Source organism: Dendrobium catenatum, unplaced genomic scaffold, assembly GCF_001605985.2.
Source record: "Dendrobium catenatum unplaced genomic scaffold, ASM160598v2 fragScaff_scaffold_1378, whole genome shotgun sequence".
In the NCBI taxonomy this organism is placed as follows: Eukaryota; Viridiplantae; Streptophyta; class Magnoliopsida; order Asparagales; family Orchidaceae; genus Dendrobium; species Dendrobium catenatum.
In genome coordinates, this window is record NW_021319840.1 from 27644 (window position 1) to 43062 (window position 15419).

Below are 15419 nucleotides of genomic sequence, written 5' to 3' on the forward strand. Positions count from 1 at the left end.
AGGATGTTTCCATCGATGTGTGAATTTACGCTTAGAGACAGAATACGAAATGAACATATACGTGAAGAAGTTTGAATAGCTCCAATGGAAGATTAGATTAGAGAGAGTCGTTTTAGATGATTTGATCACATAAAACAATGACCTTTCTAATAACCCAATTAGGAAAGTAGATGGATTAGATTTGACTTTTTTCAAGAAGTTAGAGATAGTCTTAAAAAGACTTGATTATAAAATATTAGAAATGATCATTCTTTATTAAATTTAAACTAGAATTTAACTTTTAACATGACACAACGAAGAAAAAGAATTCATATAGCTAACCCCACGTGGTGAGGCAAATGCTTGATTAAAATTAAAAGCTCAATTAAATCTATTCTTTATAAATCATTTTGAAGATCTTTTATATATTTTTTATTTTAAATCTATCTTTTCTTCTAAATTATTCTTTCTACATTAAAGATTGTTTCATTGGAAGAAAAATGAATGCAAAATAAACCCTAAACCCTAACTCCCACCATCAAACACCGACCACCCCGATCACAACATTCTTACAATTTACATAGCACACTTTTCTTCAAACCCAAAAAAAAAAAAAAATCCTACATTTATACAAACAGCTTCAAAGTATTCTTTTTACATTACATTCATTTTTCAAACAATCAAACAAACCCATAATAAATTTATCACATTATCTTATTATTTTTATTTATGATGCATTAGTCAACATATTAAGTTTTTTTCTCCTATCCAAAGCTCATCAAATCCATAAAACCTTAACAAACATTAAAACCTAAAACTATATATGATTACATTAAAAATATATATATTGATTATAGTAATTGGAACTAAACATTATCATCAGTTTCTAAATTTGGTAAAATTAACAACATGAATCAATCCTATTTTTGCTACAATGAATAACTTGCTCAAAATGAACTAAAAGCATTACAATAAATTGTTACATTATAAAATTGTTATATATATATATATATATATATAATGTAACAATTTTATGGACTAAAAACTCTGCCAACTGTTTACAATAAAATTGACAACTACTTTAATATAAAGAATAATATTTTGACCATCTAGATAAGCATAAAAAACCAAGTCAAGGGAACTACCCTTGATTTCATTGAACTAGTCAGCTTGGTTCTAGATCTATAGTTTGCTAACTAATAAAAAAAATTTAAGTCAATTCCTAAGTTTGGCAGAATTGCAATGTTTCACACCATTGATTTCCTAACGTTTACTAAAAGCTTGTTTGGGACAGCTTTCTGACAACTTTATTTTAAAACCGCAGAATTTTTTATGATAGAAAACTGATTTTTGCAACAAAAACTAATAATGTGTGGTAACTCTAAGAAATATGCTATTCAACTTTCCAAAAAGTATTGTACCCAAAACAACTTTTCAAAAAACAAATTTTCCCATCACAGTTTCATAATCACTTTTATATAATGTTGCAGCCATCCCCACCCATAACAGTAACATCAATGACTGATACTGAATAAAGAATGCCATGTGGTAATGACTTTCATAAAACTGGAAGGTAGTAAGAAACTTCATCAAAGTGACTGATAAAATGATATAGAGGAAAACTAAAGCAGACGAAATTAAAATAACTCCAATCAAACAAGAAGATAGAATTGAAATTTAGTACCAGGAGATAAAAATGCTCTTACTTGCAGATGCCAAGGTCAATGGATCAAAAATGGATGAAGAAATGAATAGATTTATGCTGATTTTACAAAAAATATTGAAAGAAGTTAATATATTTATATACACTATGAGAAATATGGTAAATCTCTTATTATGACAGCTAAATATGGAAAGAATGGCATCTATTGCATGGACATTGAAACTAAGAAAAAAATATATATATGAAATTTAAACTTAGGGGGAAAGGTAGAGAGGTCCTTGCGTTGCTCTCACTGTTAATTTCTTGCATTTTCAGTAGCTCCTTAAATGTTAGGTTGATGTGTTTCTTTCTGAGGCCGCCTCCATGAAGCTAATAACTACTGCAAAGTGTATGGTATAATTATAATCAGAGGCAAATTAAAGATCAATAGCAAAGAGCTCCTCCATTGTCAACCCAACGAAGAAATCTCTCAGAAAATTCACCAATATCAAAATTCTGGTCACCGACCCTCGAGGGCTCTACTTCTCTAACTGTTCCAGTCTGTGGAAATACACAATAGCAATGGAATGTACAGCAATTAAAAGGTTATCGCAGGATGCTCCAATCAAACAAGAACAGTCAATTCAGTAATGGTTTGGCAACAATGTAAATATCCAAAAAAAATACTATAAAAATAGAAGGTAAAATTAGTAAAACAAGAAATTTTGATGAGCCTAATTATGATTAAGCATTAATCTTACTCTATTAAAATCAATAATTAGAGTATAAAAAATATACAGCATATTATTAGATTATAATGGAAGGGAATTTCTACAGAAGAAAGAGAAATGTAGAAGACAAACCTTGTTTCTAGAACCGTCCCAACTTAAGTTTGAAGTTGCTTCAGTATTTAAATTAATGATGACATTTTCAGTGGAAAGCTTCTCAACAGGAGAATTAATTAGTGATGACCTGCAGGAACAAAATCAGATGAAAGAAGTCAATAATTAGTTCTTATGTATTTCATTTTAATCAGAATTACCCCCACCACTTTCTGCTCTATAGTTTCGGGAGTCTCTATTTTGAGAAACTGACTGGTAAAATTTTAAGCAACTGTCCCAGCTACTATAAGTTTCAAAATCCACTTTCTAAATTTGACGAGATAGCTAAAGTTCAACAAATAGCGACACTTTTCTTTTGATTAAAGTGCGACAATGTGATTTTTAGCCACTGCTTTTAAGAAAGTCTGCTTAGTGCCTCTGAGACTAAATCACTCCTAACTAAACGGCCACCAAAATAATTTCTAATCACGTTTAGTCTTAAGTCCTACAATTTTATTCATCATAATCTTCAAAATATTGTGCCAAACATAGTCACAATTCAATAAAAAAAATTGCAACCATAATTAATCCCTAAACCATACTATCATAAAAAAGTTTAACTATAGCTCAAAATTCTTTATTGGCTAAAATGTTGATCAAATTATTCTTCAGATTCAATCCTAACGGAATTAAAGGATCTCAACCACAGTACTTTTTTTTGTCTTATTCAACCATTTATTACCCCCCACCCCACCCCTTTCCCTCCTCTATCTCCCTGTAATTTGTTAACTAAAGCAAAATCAGCAAGGACAGAATTGTAAATATTTAAACTTCAAATTCTGAGAGTGCTAAAAAAGCAAACCAAAACAGTAGATTATCACCTTTCATAATATTCCTCTTCACATGAATTCCCTGAAGAAGAAATGTGGTCAAGGTCTAGAAAATTCGAGAAGCTTGACTCATCGAATTTAAGTTGATGGAAGTAACCATGCTCACTATCCACAAATTGTATCCTACGAGTGCTCACGGGAATGTACCTACCAAAAAAGAAGAAATGAATGGTTAGGTTAATTATGGAATGAGAGACCAGCTTAATTTTTCAGAAAACATGAATTACAGAGAAATAAAATGTTTGATATATATATATATATATATATGGAGGCTTTAAAACTATATATAATTATACAATGAGAAAATTGACCAAAGTTACATGTCCACTAACAAGATTATCCAAAAAATTAAAAAATTAAAAAAAAAATGCAGGCTTTCCTTCAGTGGGTAGAACCCTTACCTAGAATAGGATACATCACTTTCACAAGTTGGAATCTCAGGCGTCGACTCAGAAAGACCCTTGGTATCTACCGAGGTATGCATGTTTTGAGGAGTTCCCTCTCCCACGTTAGAGCTGGAACCAGGCGTGTCGCTCTCACATAAAATATTTCCCTCGGAAAGGGATCTTTTGATAAATGATCTATTAAAAAACAAATTATATAGCTGGTTATTCTAAATATAGAAAAAGACAAAAAAATAGATATTCATTTTCTCAAAGATCCACGTGTATTGAAGGTAGTAATGCACGGCAAATGAAGCTGATCGCTACATAAAAAAACACCAACAGCCTGTTTTGGTGTGCGCCCATAAACATGAAAAATAAGCCCACTGAAAATGAGATTAAGAGAAGCATAACAAAGCATTTAGTGAGGCAAAGGGTATTATTAAGGAGAGTTTTAATTCAGGTACCACATTGATGTTTCATTTGGGACGGCTTTCTTACTGCTTCATAAAATAGTTTTATAGTACAATTTTTTTTTTAATTTTTGTACTAGAACTAGAAAACTGCTTTAAGAAGCAGTAAGAAAGCCGCCCCAAACGAAACATCAATGCCACTAAGGCATTATATGCTGACAAATTAAAAAGCAAGTCCGCCTAACATTTTGAAGCACTCAATATGTTTGGAGAAACATCACAGAAAAAGATTATAAAAATAAATAAAAGTGTATAGTTAGATATTGCAAAACAACTTCAGTTATCACTACCTCGTTTTCTCATCCGTAAAAGGAGGGACATGCCTCCCAATATTGTAATGTTGATCAGAGCCAAGCTCCCAAAGTGCTGCTTTACCTTCTTGTGGTTGGAAGTACCCTAAAAACCTGTTCATTTAAGAAAAGCATGAACACTGCATACATTCAAGCTTGGAACACCATGACTTGCAAAATATTTCTAAATGCCACACATTGAAAAAAGAAAGTAGTGGAAATGAAAGAAACATACACATTTATGGCATCTTGTTTCAATGGATCCATGTATGTATTACTATAGTATCTTTGAACAGTCCTAAAAAATTCTTGGGACTGGGTGGCTGCCTTCCATTGACCTCTTCTCTCACAGAATATCTATAATTGCACAAAACACAATGAAATGCTCAATGAAAAAGGTAAATAGTGGTCGTTAAATCTTTCAGCATATAACTCTGTAAAATCAAATCAATTAAATGGCATAGAATATGATAAACAAAACAAGCAAGCATACGAATAAAGTCAACACCATGAGAGAGCTTCAGTAACAAAATACTTCATATTTCAGAAATGATTGAATTGCATCTTTACAGATATTCATTCCACTAAGGTAATATTTATCATAGTTTCACTGAGAGGCGTTTGACATATTATTCAAACAAGTAAATACTGTTAGGGAGATTTACTTATCACACAATTCTTGTGTATTAAACATCTAAAATTTTATATTTTCTCATATAACATTTTAATATCTATATCAAATCCAATTATATGTGTGAAAAGATGCATTTTAATGTAGATAAATTAATATTAGCAATATTTGTTAAATGATTTAGATATTTGAGTGTTCCATAATTCATAAATAAATATAATAATTTATTTTACATATGTAAATACATAAAAAATGTGGTATGCATGTAAATTCCCATACTGTTAAATAATATAAGCAGAGAAATTAGTATTACATAAGTTATAAAATGAAAATAGCATTCTGTCCGTCAAGATACCTTGTTATGAGCAGCAGAACCACCATATTGTAAAGAAAGAGTGTCACCCATTTTCTCGTAGAGGTCCATCACATCATCAGACAAAGAGGAATCCAAGTCAATCATTGGAACATCAATAAAATCCAAGACATGTAGTTGCTGACCTAGGGCAGCTAAGCCATAGGCATACTGAGCTACATTTGTTCGATCCAAGCAATCAATACAATTTGTACGGAGAACACCCTTTTGAAGCGTGGGCATTTTGGAAAAATAACAAGATTGATCCACATTGCTTTGAGATGAATCCCTTGAAGAGACGTCAGAGCTTCCCTTATCATCCTTTTGGTATCCATCTCCCGTGATGAATGCATCACTGCTTTTCTTGTGATTACCATCATTCCTGCAGTATATGACATGTAAAAGGAGATAGCCTCATCATTAGATTAATTCAAAGAGCAAAATCAAGGAAATAATCTTTGCTTTCTCATCATAGCAAATTGAAGATTGGATTACTCAAGTTTGCATGTTTTTTTTAGTTGAAATTAATGTTGGGTTTCCATTGGATATCCACATTATCAGCAATTCATGTGTAAATGACTAAGATGCTCACCTAGACCTACCATTACATTAGTACTGGCCACACTGTTGTTGCTGGCCATTCCATGCTAGTGCCACGGCCACCTAGTTGTCCCAGCCATTACTAGCTATCAGCCCTCAATCACTAGTGATGAGTAGGCATAGACGATAGCTAAAATGACCCTTGGTGATATAAAAATCTAATGATGAAGATGTTTTATTCATTTTCTCAATCTATTTACAGTTTTCCGATGGTAATATGGACCAAAAACATTGGGGCACAATCATTGTGTGGAATCTGATTGTGCTGAATACTGATCAATTTGATTATTTTGTTGTCTTGGACCTCAAAGCTTGTCGTGTACAATGGGGGTGCAAGAGGTTTACCCCTTGCTTGGGTTTGGGTGATTTGCAAATGAATTTTTTTTTTCCGTACAACACCCTGGCGCTACGTACCCGAGTGCCCCGGCGCTACGTTCCTAAGTGCCCCAATGTTGAACAACAGAGAACAAAACGCCGCAACGATATAGATACAGCACTGCAGCAGTGCAAGATAGAAACTTGAGCGCCGCAGCGCTGCGAGACGAATTGGACGGTTTTCTTTCTCGTTTTTCTAAAGGGTTGTATCCCTTGGAGTTATTTTACTTGGTTTTCTCTTGTATTTTGAGTATGTTGACATTGAAAACTGTGCATGTGAAAAGAGAAGCAAGGAGAGAGTGAGAGAGAAGAGAGATATGTACTTATTTCTCCCAATTTTCATAGTGGATTTCTTGGTGTGGTGTAGTTCCATAGTTTTTTCCCTATTTTGGATTTTTTCACGTTAAATCCCGATGTCATTTACTTTTTCGCTGCTTTTACTTTCTTGCTTGTTTTGTCATTGTGGTGTTTACTCCTCATCATCATCCACAACACATTATTGAGCTCAAACATGAGGGGCCTGAATACAATTCACCCTAAAATAAAACAACACTTGAATGAAAAAAATAAGTACATGTAATAATTTTCTACGGATATCAATGGAAGAGTAAAGGCATAAAGTATTTACCAATGAATGGCCAAAGTAAAGAATATGGTTAGACAAATGATTATATAGTGACATTCACAGGAATGTATTCATCTGAAGTAATCCTAATGATCCATCATGTTTTAATGTATACAAACACGAAAGTAAATCTACAAAGACAAGCAACTGATGAGGGAATAATATAGGTAGAGTCTATAACAAATATATATATATAGGTAGAGTCTATTTAAACACAATGAACAATAACAACAAAATAGCTAGAAATGCATAGTAATAAGTTAAAGTTATGCGCCAATTGTTAAAAGACTTACACAAGGAAATGCAAGCTTAAAGGACCGGCCAATCTTAAAGAAGAAGGCACTTGACAATAGAAGAAGCCTGTCAAACCCAAGGCATCTGATCCAAGTTTGACCAATAACTCGAGCACATTTTTAGCTCTGCAGCTTGTCAAATTTAATGTAAGTTGAATGCACGGTGAGAGTCTAATAACTATTCCATCAAATTGTCAACAGTTAAATTTTAAAAAATGAAATGATTAAATTTAATACCTCCGAGAATGTTTACTAAGATCCCAATGTAAGAATCTCAAATGGTTTTCTATTGGGAGATCACTGTTTATGAAATCAATGGCTTTAGCAAATTCTGTACGCAGGATAGATTCGCGAGGCCGTCTTTCATATGTCTGTGTGGGAGTAGCTCTAAGCATTAATAAAACGGCACTATGAAAATATCATGAAAGTTCTTGTGTGGAACTGCCAATTAGAATAGATTTTTATATGACTCAATACGCGATATGAACTTACAATGCAATGAAAAATTATATAAATCTACCTTGATAAGGTTGAAAATAATAATTGGATTTTCATATCTCCTGACAAGATTGTCAAAATGAAGTCTTGTTGCTTCATAGTTTTGGTCTTTGTGCACTGAAAATAGATATCATGCTTCAAAATCAAAATAGGGAAACAATATGATTGGTTATAATAGCATTCAAATGAAAATCTTAGACTTACAAATGATAGCCGGTTTCATATTTAGCCACGAACTATCCTGTGACCAAAAGAGGGGTATGGATCCCCTAATCTGTACAACAGAACTTATTTTTGCAGGAACAATTTTAGAATTTGCATCAAATATAATCTGTTCAGTTTCAACTTCATTTGCTACTCTGCCTTTCTCATTGACACCGCGCTTTAAGTATCTATTTCATGAAAAAGCGTTAAGTATTTCAAAAGTTCAATAATGAAGTAATAGTTGTATTGTAAATCACTTCAACTTATATTAAAGACAGAAAACCTTGTGCCAGCATAATGACGTGAGCGCCTAGCAATAAGTGTGAAAATAAAATCTTTCCCAGAGACTGAAAGTTTAGCCTGGACACAAAAGTAATTAAGAAAGAGCTCATAATTTTGGTAAAACAGGTACAAATTAAACAAACTAATAATTAAAAAAAAAAGAAGCAAAATACAGTCAAAATCATATAAATAATAAGGCTGGTTGTAGGTAAGAATCTAATGCAGCTACTTCAGTGCGTGCTCTCTCCAAACAAGTTGTAAATTTCAAGCACAAATGTCTATGAGCATGTCCGAGCATTCAAACCTGTACCATTAGATATGAAGAAATTCAAGATACTATAGATACTACAAATTTGGCCAGCTAATATATTCCTATATCAAAAGTTCAATCCTAAAAATTCAGACCATATTTAGAGCTTGAGAAAACAGGCTTTACTCAACAAATGCCTGACTTGAAAGAAAAATAAAGATCTGTTCGTACAAGGACATTAATGATTAAATCAACGAAAATTCAAGTAACTTCACGTCAAGGAAACCTGAAAGCAAAAAACTTCAATGAAACCTGTAATAAAAATGCAAATGCCAATTGTAAACTTAAGGGAAAAAAAAAAATTCTTAGTTGTCCAAACTATCCCAAAACAGTTATCAATAATATACCTGTTTGAAAAAACCATACACTAGTGCCACTGTCCATAATGTGCTTTTCAGGTGATTGCGAATTTCACGTGTTAGGAATTCATTCCACACGAACATTGTTTCATACAGAATGTGTCCAGACTCAACATCACATAAGTTCTTCTGAAGACTACGCATTAGATTGAAAGAATAACTAAAGAAGAAGTCCCTTGTAAGATCCACCATGCAAAGAAGCTTCTTGTATCTACGAAATCAATGGAAAATTAAGAGCAGATTAATTTCCATACAATAACATAGAAGTTGAAATGACAAAGCTTACAAAATATAGTTAGAAATTTTCAAAGATTCCCTGTGAAAGAAATAATTGAATAACCCTGGACATCTTTTCATCGACATAGCATAACAAGCCAAAAAAAAAGTATACGAATATACCTCTGGATGAAAGTAGCCAATATGGCATAGGCGCCATGACATTGTACTAACATAAATGGGAATTGCGTCTCACTCACCAACCTTAGCTAATTCAGGGGACGTCAAAACACCTAAATGCTTGTAGTGAACTATAATATTTATAAATAGCGCCATGATAGGTTTTTTATGTGAACCAAACATATAAAATCTAAATCACAGAAAATACAAACAACTAAAATGAGATAATGTTTAGAACAAATCAATTGACACATACATCCCTCACCACCTGTAAGAACAAAAATGGGCAACCAAAACTTTGGAAATCTTCATAATTGGATATTCATAAATGAATTATGTGTTCAAAGAGGATACAAGTATGTAGAACATCATAGCAAATATTTGGTCTCTTCTAGACAAAATGACATTCTGAGTAGAAACAAATACGACCTCCATGAAACATCCCATATATATTTACAGGGGAAATTAACAAAAGACCTGTTCTCATTCTTAGAAAATGGCATAATGGGCCACACAGTAGAATTTGGAATTGCAATCATTTCGCTCTTAGAGATAGCAAAGACAGCATGGCCACATATGGAGCCAATTTTTCGCCTTTTTGTAATAAGCAACAAGTAGTAGGGTCCCAAGAACTTCACAAAACCTACAACAGTAACATCTTGTTAATGTTGTGCTACACAAACTGCAATTTATTGTAAAACTACAATATATGAAATTGAAAAGAACTTGAGGAAGACTCACCAATGATTCCATAACACAGTGTGACAAACCTAAGCCCGCCACTTGACCTGTTTCCATTATGTATTCTGTTTAACAAATCTTCACACTCGCTTTCAGTGTAGACTGTAGGATCCTCTCGAATGTTCAGCTCAGAAGGCTCTAGTCTGTCAATTGATAGAACTTTCCATATTGTTCTAGTTTTGTCCCATCCAATCATGTAAAATTTCTGTTGCATGTAAAAAAAAAAAAAAAAAAGGATTATAGCGAGAGCAAAACAAAGATTTAAAGAATAAAATGATCTAAGGAGTAAAGCTATTGATATATATAATAAAGTGTGTGAAAATAAATAGAGCAACTTAATTGATGGATCATCTGAAGAGAAGAAACACTGCAAAACAAACTAAATATTGAGCAGCTACCACACAATATCCTTCAAAAGAAGCACATGATCATCCATTATAAAAATAGGTAGAGGATTGACTATAATAAATAAATAAAAACTTAATAGCTAGCAATTCTACAATCATCAAGCGTTTATAATTTCACAGGAGGAGAGATTGCAAAGTAAAAGAATAATTATAATAATAAAAAAAAATCTAGACGAGCGATGGCTTGATTAAAACCTATCATAACCATTCGAATGACAGGATAAAAGTATCTCATGAGGGAAGGATCTTTCAGCTATAGCAACTCGGGCGAGCAAAGGGTCGAAGGAAAAAAAAAAAGAGGAGAGACATTCAAGCACTAATTAGAAATCAGATTCAATCAAAATAAGCACGAGCAAACAAACAAACAAACAAAAATTACAGAACGCCGATCAAACAAAAGGACATAGTACATCAACCATATGCTGAAGATAAAACAAACAGAAGCATAACCAAACGAATTATACAAAAAATATAACTGAACTCACCGATCGAGTCTCATAAAGCTTAAACTTCTGCAGGTGAAAGCTCCCGGCGCCATCCCCCGCCGCCATCAGATCCCTGATCAGGCGCATCCAGCGGCCACCAATCACCTTTCCGGCCGCTGGCAACCTAGATCCCTGTTCGGCTGCTTCAGATACAACATTTCCCTGGCCTCGTGCCAATTTTACAACTTATACCTCATTCGATTACAACTAATAATTAGAGCAAAGACCGATAAAAGAAGATCTGACTATGATAGAAAATAAAGAAGGTTTCGGACACGAATCCGGCTAGCTAAATCTTCCAACGACGAAAAAGGAAAGAGATAAAAAAGACGAAAGATTCGTTTGCACGAATTGCCGTCTAGCTAGGGTTTGAAGAAGGAAGCAGGCAACTGGATCGCGGCGCGAAGGATTACCACAGCTTCCGCGTACTCCTCGATCCACAAAAAGCCTGAGCGCGATGCGGACTTGCGAGTTTGGATTACAAACGCGAAATTTACCCTCTTTTTAACTTTTCATTTCAGGAACTTATATTTTACTCTATTTGACTATTTGTAATGGGAAACCCGTAAACGGATAAAAATTAGTGGCCAATATTAAAACTTTTGGGATTTACTTACATAACATTTTATTGCATTTTATTTATATATCTAATATTTAAATTTTTAATATTATATTTTTATCATCATATAAAATGTTAATATCAAATATATCACTTTTATATTTGATTATAATCGACGGCATCATCCTATAAAATTTAATATTTTATTTCATGCACTCATATTAATTCTATGCATGATAATCATATAAAATAGAGTGACATTAATTAAAAATTTAAATTCGTGATACGAATATATTTTTAAACTTATAAAGTTTATTTCATGTAAGTATTAAATTAAAATTTATGCTAAAAAACAAGTTGAGTAAATGAGTTAGAAAATTTATAAGTGGCTAACTTTTTTTGTTCAAAAGAGCTGTGGGCTATCATGGAAGGTAGAAGAAGACAGAACTCCACATGGGAGGTCTCCAATCTAAAGGTTCAATTAGGCCAACATCCAAATCAAAGAGAAAAGATAATTTGGTTCATCTTCATCTTTGCTTTCAAGCATGAAAGCCATTTGCTGCCAAGTGTTTGGTAACGCTAAGGATTTGCCTTTCCTTGCATTTTAAGCAGGATTTGGCTTCTACTGGCAATTTGAGAAAATAGGTCACATGATGTTGATTCAACATTGCTTGGCACAATACTTCACATATTTTGGAGGGAGTAAACTCTACCTATTTTTGTATAGAGAATGTTAAGTAGGGGGTGTCAATATTGGACTAATTATTCTGTGTGGATATCTGATGGAGAGAACTGTCCAGATTTGTTGTGCTTTTACTGTTATTTTTATTACACTTTTGCAAAAGGACAATAAAAGGGCAACAAATATTTAGTTATTTACTAAATAATTGAATATTTGCTTCACCTTTACTGTCCTTTTGTAAAAGCGCAACAAAAGGATAATAAAAACACATTCGTAATTGAATATTTGTTGTCCTTTTAATGCCCTTTTTCAAAAGTGCAGCAAAATGACAGTAAAAGGGCAACAAATCCGGACGATTCTCTCCATCTGGTGTTCGCACAGAATATTCCATTATGTCAATCCGATACGAAAAATTCGAATTTAAATTGACCCGTTTAATAAACTCATTTTATAAATTTGAAATATTAAATAGAAGGCATTCCCAAAAGAATAATATGATATTGGGCGCTATTATTTGATTGGCCGGATAAATTTAAATTCTAGTAAATTAAGGAAAGTAAATTTTTGAAGATAATTCTGATAACTCAAATAGAGAAAGATCTTTGAATCATATTTATCAGCCATCCTTATTACAGATTTTATTCTATTTGTTATAATTAACTAATCTCTTACTTATGTTTTCAATAATTGTACTTTCTACAAATTTTATCTCTTAAATTTACTCCTCGACTGTAACACGAATAATATAAAAACCCTATTGTAATAAATTTCCTATATTAGTTTATTTATTTTTTACAAAATCTTATTTTATTTATAAACACATTGTTTGAAAGGATATATTTTAAATGTGTAATAAAACCAAGCCACATCATGCCCAAATTCATCAATGTTTTCACATAGATCACCAAAAATCACCAACAATGCTATCATAAAGTAACATAGAAAAACATCTAATGAAGTAAATGATGTGCTAATTGGAAACTTAAAATTGGAACTTCATTTCTTGAAAGCTGACATTAAGAAAACCAACTGCTAACATAATACAATTTATGCTGATATTACTTTAAACCTTTAGAGAATGATACATTTACATGGCAATTAATCTAAAATGAATTAAATCATTTAAGGCCTTCTTTAGGAAGGCACTGCAATGGCTTTGCTCCACAAAGGAAGGAATATAACAATCTACTAAGTTACAGAATCACAGAAATGCCAATTTTGGCACTCTCTGCCCTGTAAAATATTGTGAATTGATCTATAGATGAGAAGAGCTTCAGAACCTGGTGTTACAGTTGGCTCCAGTTATCTCTTTGGTGATGTAATGAGGAAGAAATCTCAATGGCAAGCTCTGGAAAATGAAACGCCACCACAAATTATAATGAAAACTGGCTATTCACCTCCGACTTTCTTTCTAGATGAGTCTGGATTTGTTGGAGAGGGAAATAAGTCAAAAACAACAAACAAAATCAAGCGATTAATACTTTCAGCATATAAATAAGAACGAGAAAAAGATCAAAATGATCAATTGAATCTGTATGAAGGATCAAAATGATTCCCAATTATATTAAATGATCATTTTGATCTTTCAAGTCTTTTAAAAGGAATTATAATAATAATAATAATAATAATAATAATAATAATAATAATAATAATAATAATAATAATAATAATAATAATAATAATAATAATAATAATAATAATAATAATAATAATAATAATAATAATAATAATAATAATAATAATAATAATAATAATAATAATAATAATAATAATAATAATAATAATAATAATAATAATAAACAGATGGGACTGCATTAACATGAGATTTAAGGGGCTGTTCGACCTGCTAAACATGAATGCACTATAAAATGGAAAGCAGTGTAAAAAATAATATGATGCATTTCAAATGTTTTGAGTTATTTAGATGAATATAAAATGAATGTACGTAGCTTCTTTTTTGGCTTGAAGTAAAATGAATATTATGTTCAGCCCAACAATCTTATTGGTTGATTGGTTAGTGGCAATTGTTAGTGAAGGCAGACGATGGTGGTCGTTGGCGGAGGAGACCTGTGGCAGGCGGCAATAGCGAGCTACAACCGGCAGGCGGAGACTGTCGCAATGACAGAGAATTTACAATATATTTGTAAATCAATAATACACCGAAAATAAATACAATGAACTTTAATTACTTCAAACTTTTTACTCTACTTTTATATCAAATCAAATACCAATAATTTCAAAACTCCTATATTTCAAGTACTTTTAATTCTTTTTTACTTCAAATGAAATCCCTAAGATGTAATATTCACAAATTCAAGTGCATATGATCAATGGAATGTCAAATGTAGTAATAAGGATCATTTACCATAGCATTTTATTATTAAATGGAGGTTTAAATATTTTATAATAATTTTTATTTATTTTATTCTTGAAGAAAAAGAGAGAGAGAGAGAATGATATATGTCTTTTTTGTTTGCATTTGGATTTATCATCATAAAAAGAAATGAGGCATTGACACGTGTCATTTTTATTTGCATTTGAATATAGGTTATTATATTATATAATATAATTTACTCCATCAAGAGGTTTATGTTTTGTTTGAGACATATTTCTTATTACTTTTTAAAATTATTTTCTAGTACAATAATTTTTAGTTTAAAAAAATTTATACTAAAAAATTGCTTTAAAAAGCAGTAAGAAAGCTGTCCTAGGCTTCAATTGGGATAGATTTATTATTATTTTTTAAAGCAGTTTTTCAATAAAAAAAATGAACTCAAGTCAAGTCAACCCAAGAGTCAATTGCGCGCTCGTGCAGAACTTAAGTCAACCCAATAGTCTAAAAGAGGTCGATCTCATGGGTCAATCAAATCAAACCAAATAAATTAATGGTTAACTGTCGACTTTTATTATATCTGAAAATCATTAATGCATATCTCATATAATTAAAGAGATATAATCAGCATATCTCATTTTTGTGGCAATATTTTATTTGGTCGTTTTATATCATTTATATACTTACCTAATTTTTTCATATAATCTTTCATTTACTCCAAATTATAAATAGGGGCCCAGCCGGTCATCCTATGGATACAACTACTTATTTGTCGTAACCTAATTAAGTATCTACATTGTTGCAATAAAA

The 15419-nt window shown here is 31.9% G+C and overlaps 1 protein-coding gene across 2 annotated transcripts; it reads right to left on the reverse strand.

Annotated features, from left to right (window-relative positions):
* Nucleotides 1-1666: 1666 nt before the first annotated feature.
* Nucleotides 1667-11516, reverse strand: LOC110116627 (phosphoinositide phosphatase SAC2). Of its 2 annotated transcripts, none has more exons than XM_020850287.2 (16): nucleotides 11037-11516; nucleotides 10145-10349; nucleotides 9881-10046; nucleotides 8996-9218; nucleotides 8340-8416; nucleotides 8057-8244; nucleotides 7875-7969; nucleotides 7592-7725; nucleotides 7355-7480; nucleotides 5465-5843; nucleotides 4714-4835; nucleotides 4479-4592; nucleotides 3734-3913; nucleotides 3324-3479; nucleotides 2485-2593; nucleotides 1667-2182 (listed from the first exon to the last, which is right to left on the reverse strand). In XM_020850287.2, the coding sequence occupies exons 1-16, from the start codon at nucleotides 11121-11123 to the stop codon at nucleotides 2066-2068; spliced, it is 2478 nt and encodes an 825-aa protein (XP_020705946.1). In that variant the 5' UTR covers nucleotides 11124-11516; the 3' UTR covers nucleotides 1667-2065. The 2 variants fall into 2 exon arrangements, with proteins under 2 accessions (XP_020705946.1, XP_020705945.1); XM_020850286.2 differs by having other exon boundaries at nucleotides 7355-7486.
* Nucleotides 11517-15419: the final 3903 nt, after the last annotated feature.

Excerpts from the sequence above, each read along its gene's own strand:
- LOC110116627 (XM_020850286.2), bottom strand. The coding sequence starts at position 11,123 with ATGCGCCTGATCAGGGATCTGATGGCGGCGGGGGATGGCGCCGGGAGC. Across the intron at positions 7,487-7,591 it reads CTTAGTAAACATTCTCGGAG|CTGCAGAGCTAAAAATGTGC; the intron begins GTATTAAATTTA and ends AAATTTGACAAG. Across the intron at positions 3,480-3,733 it reads AGTGATGTATCCTATTCTAG|GTACATTCCCGTGAGCACTC; the intron begins GTAAGGGTTCTA and ends CTTTTTTGGTAG.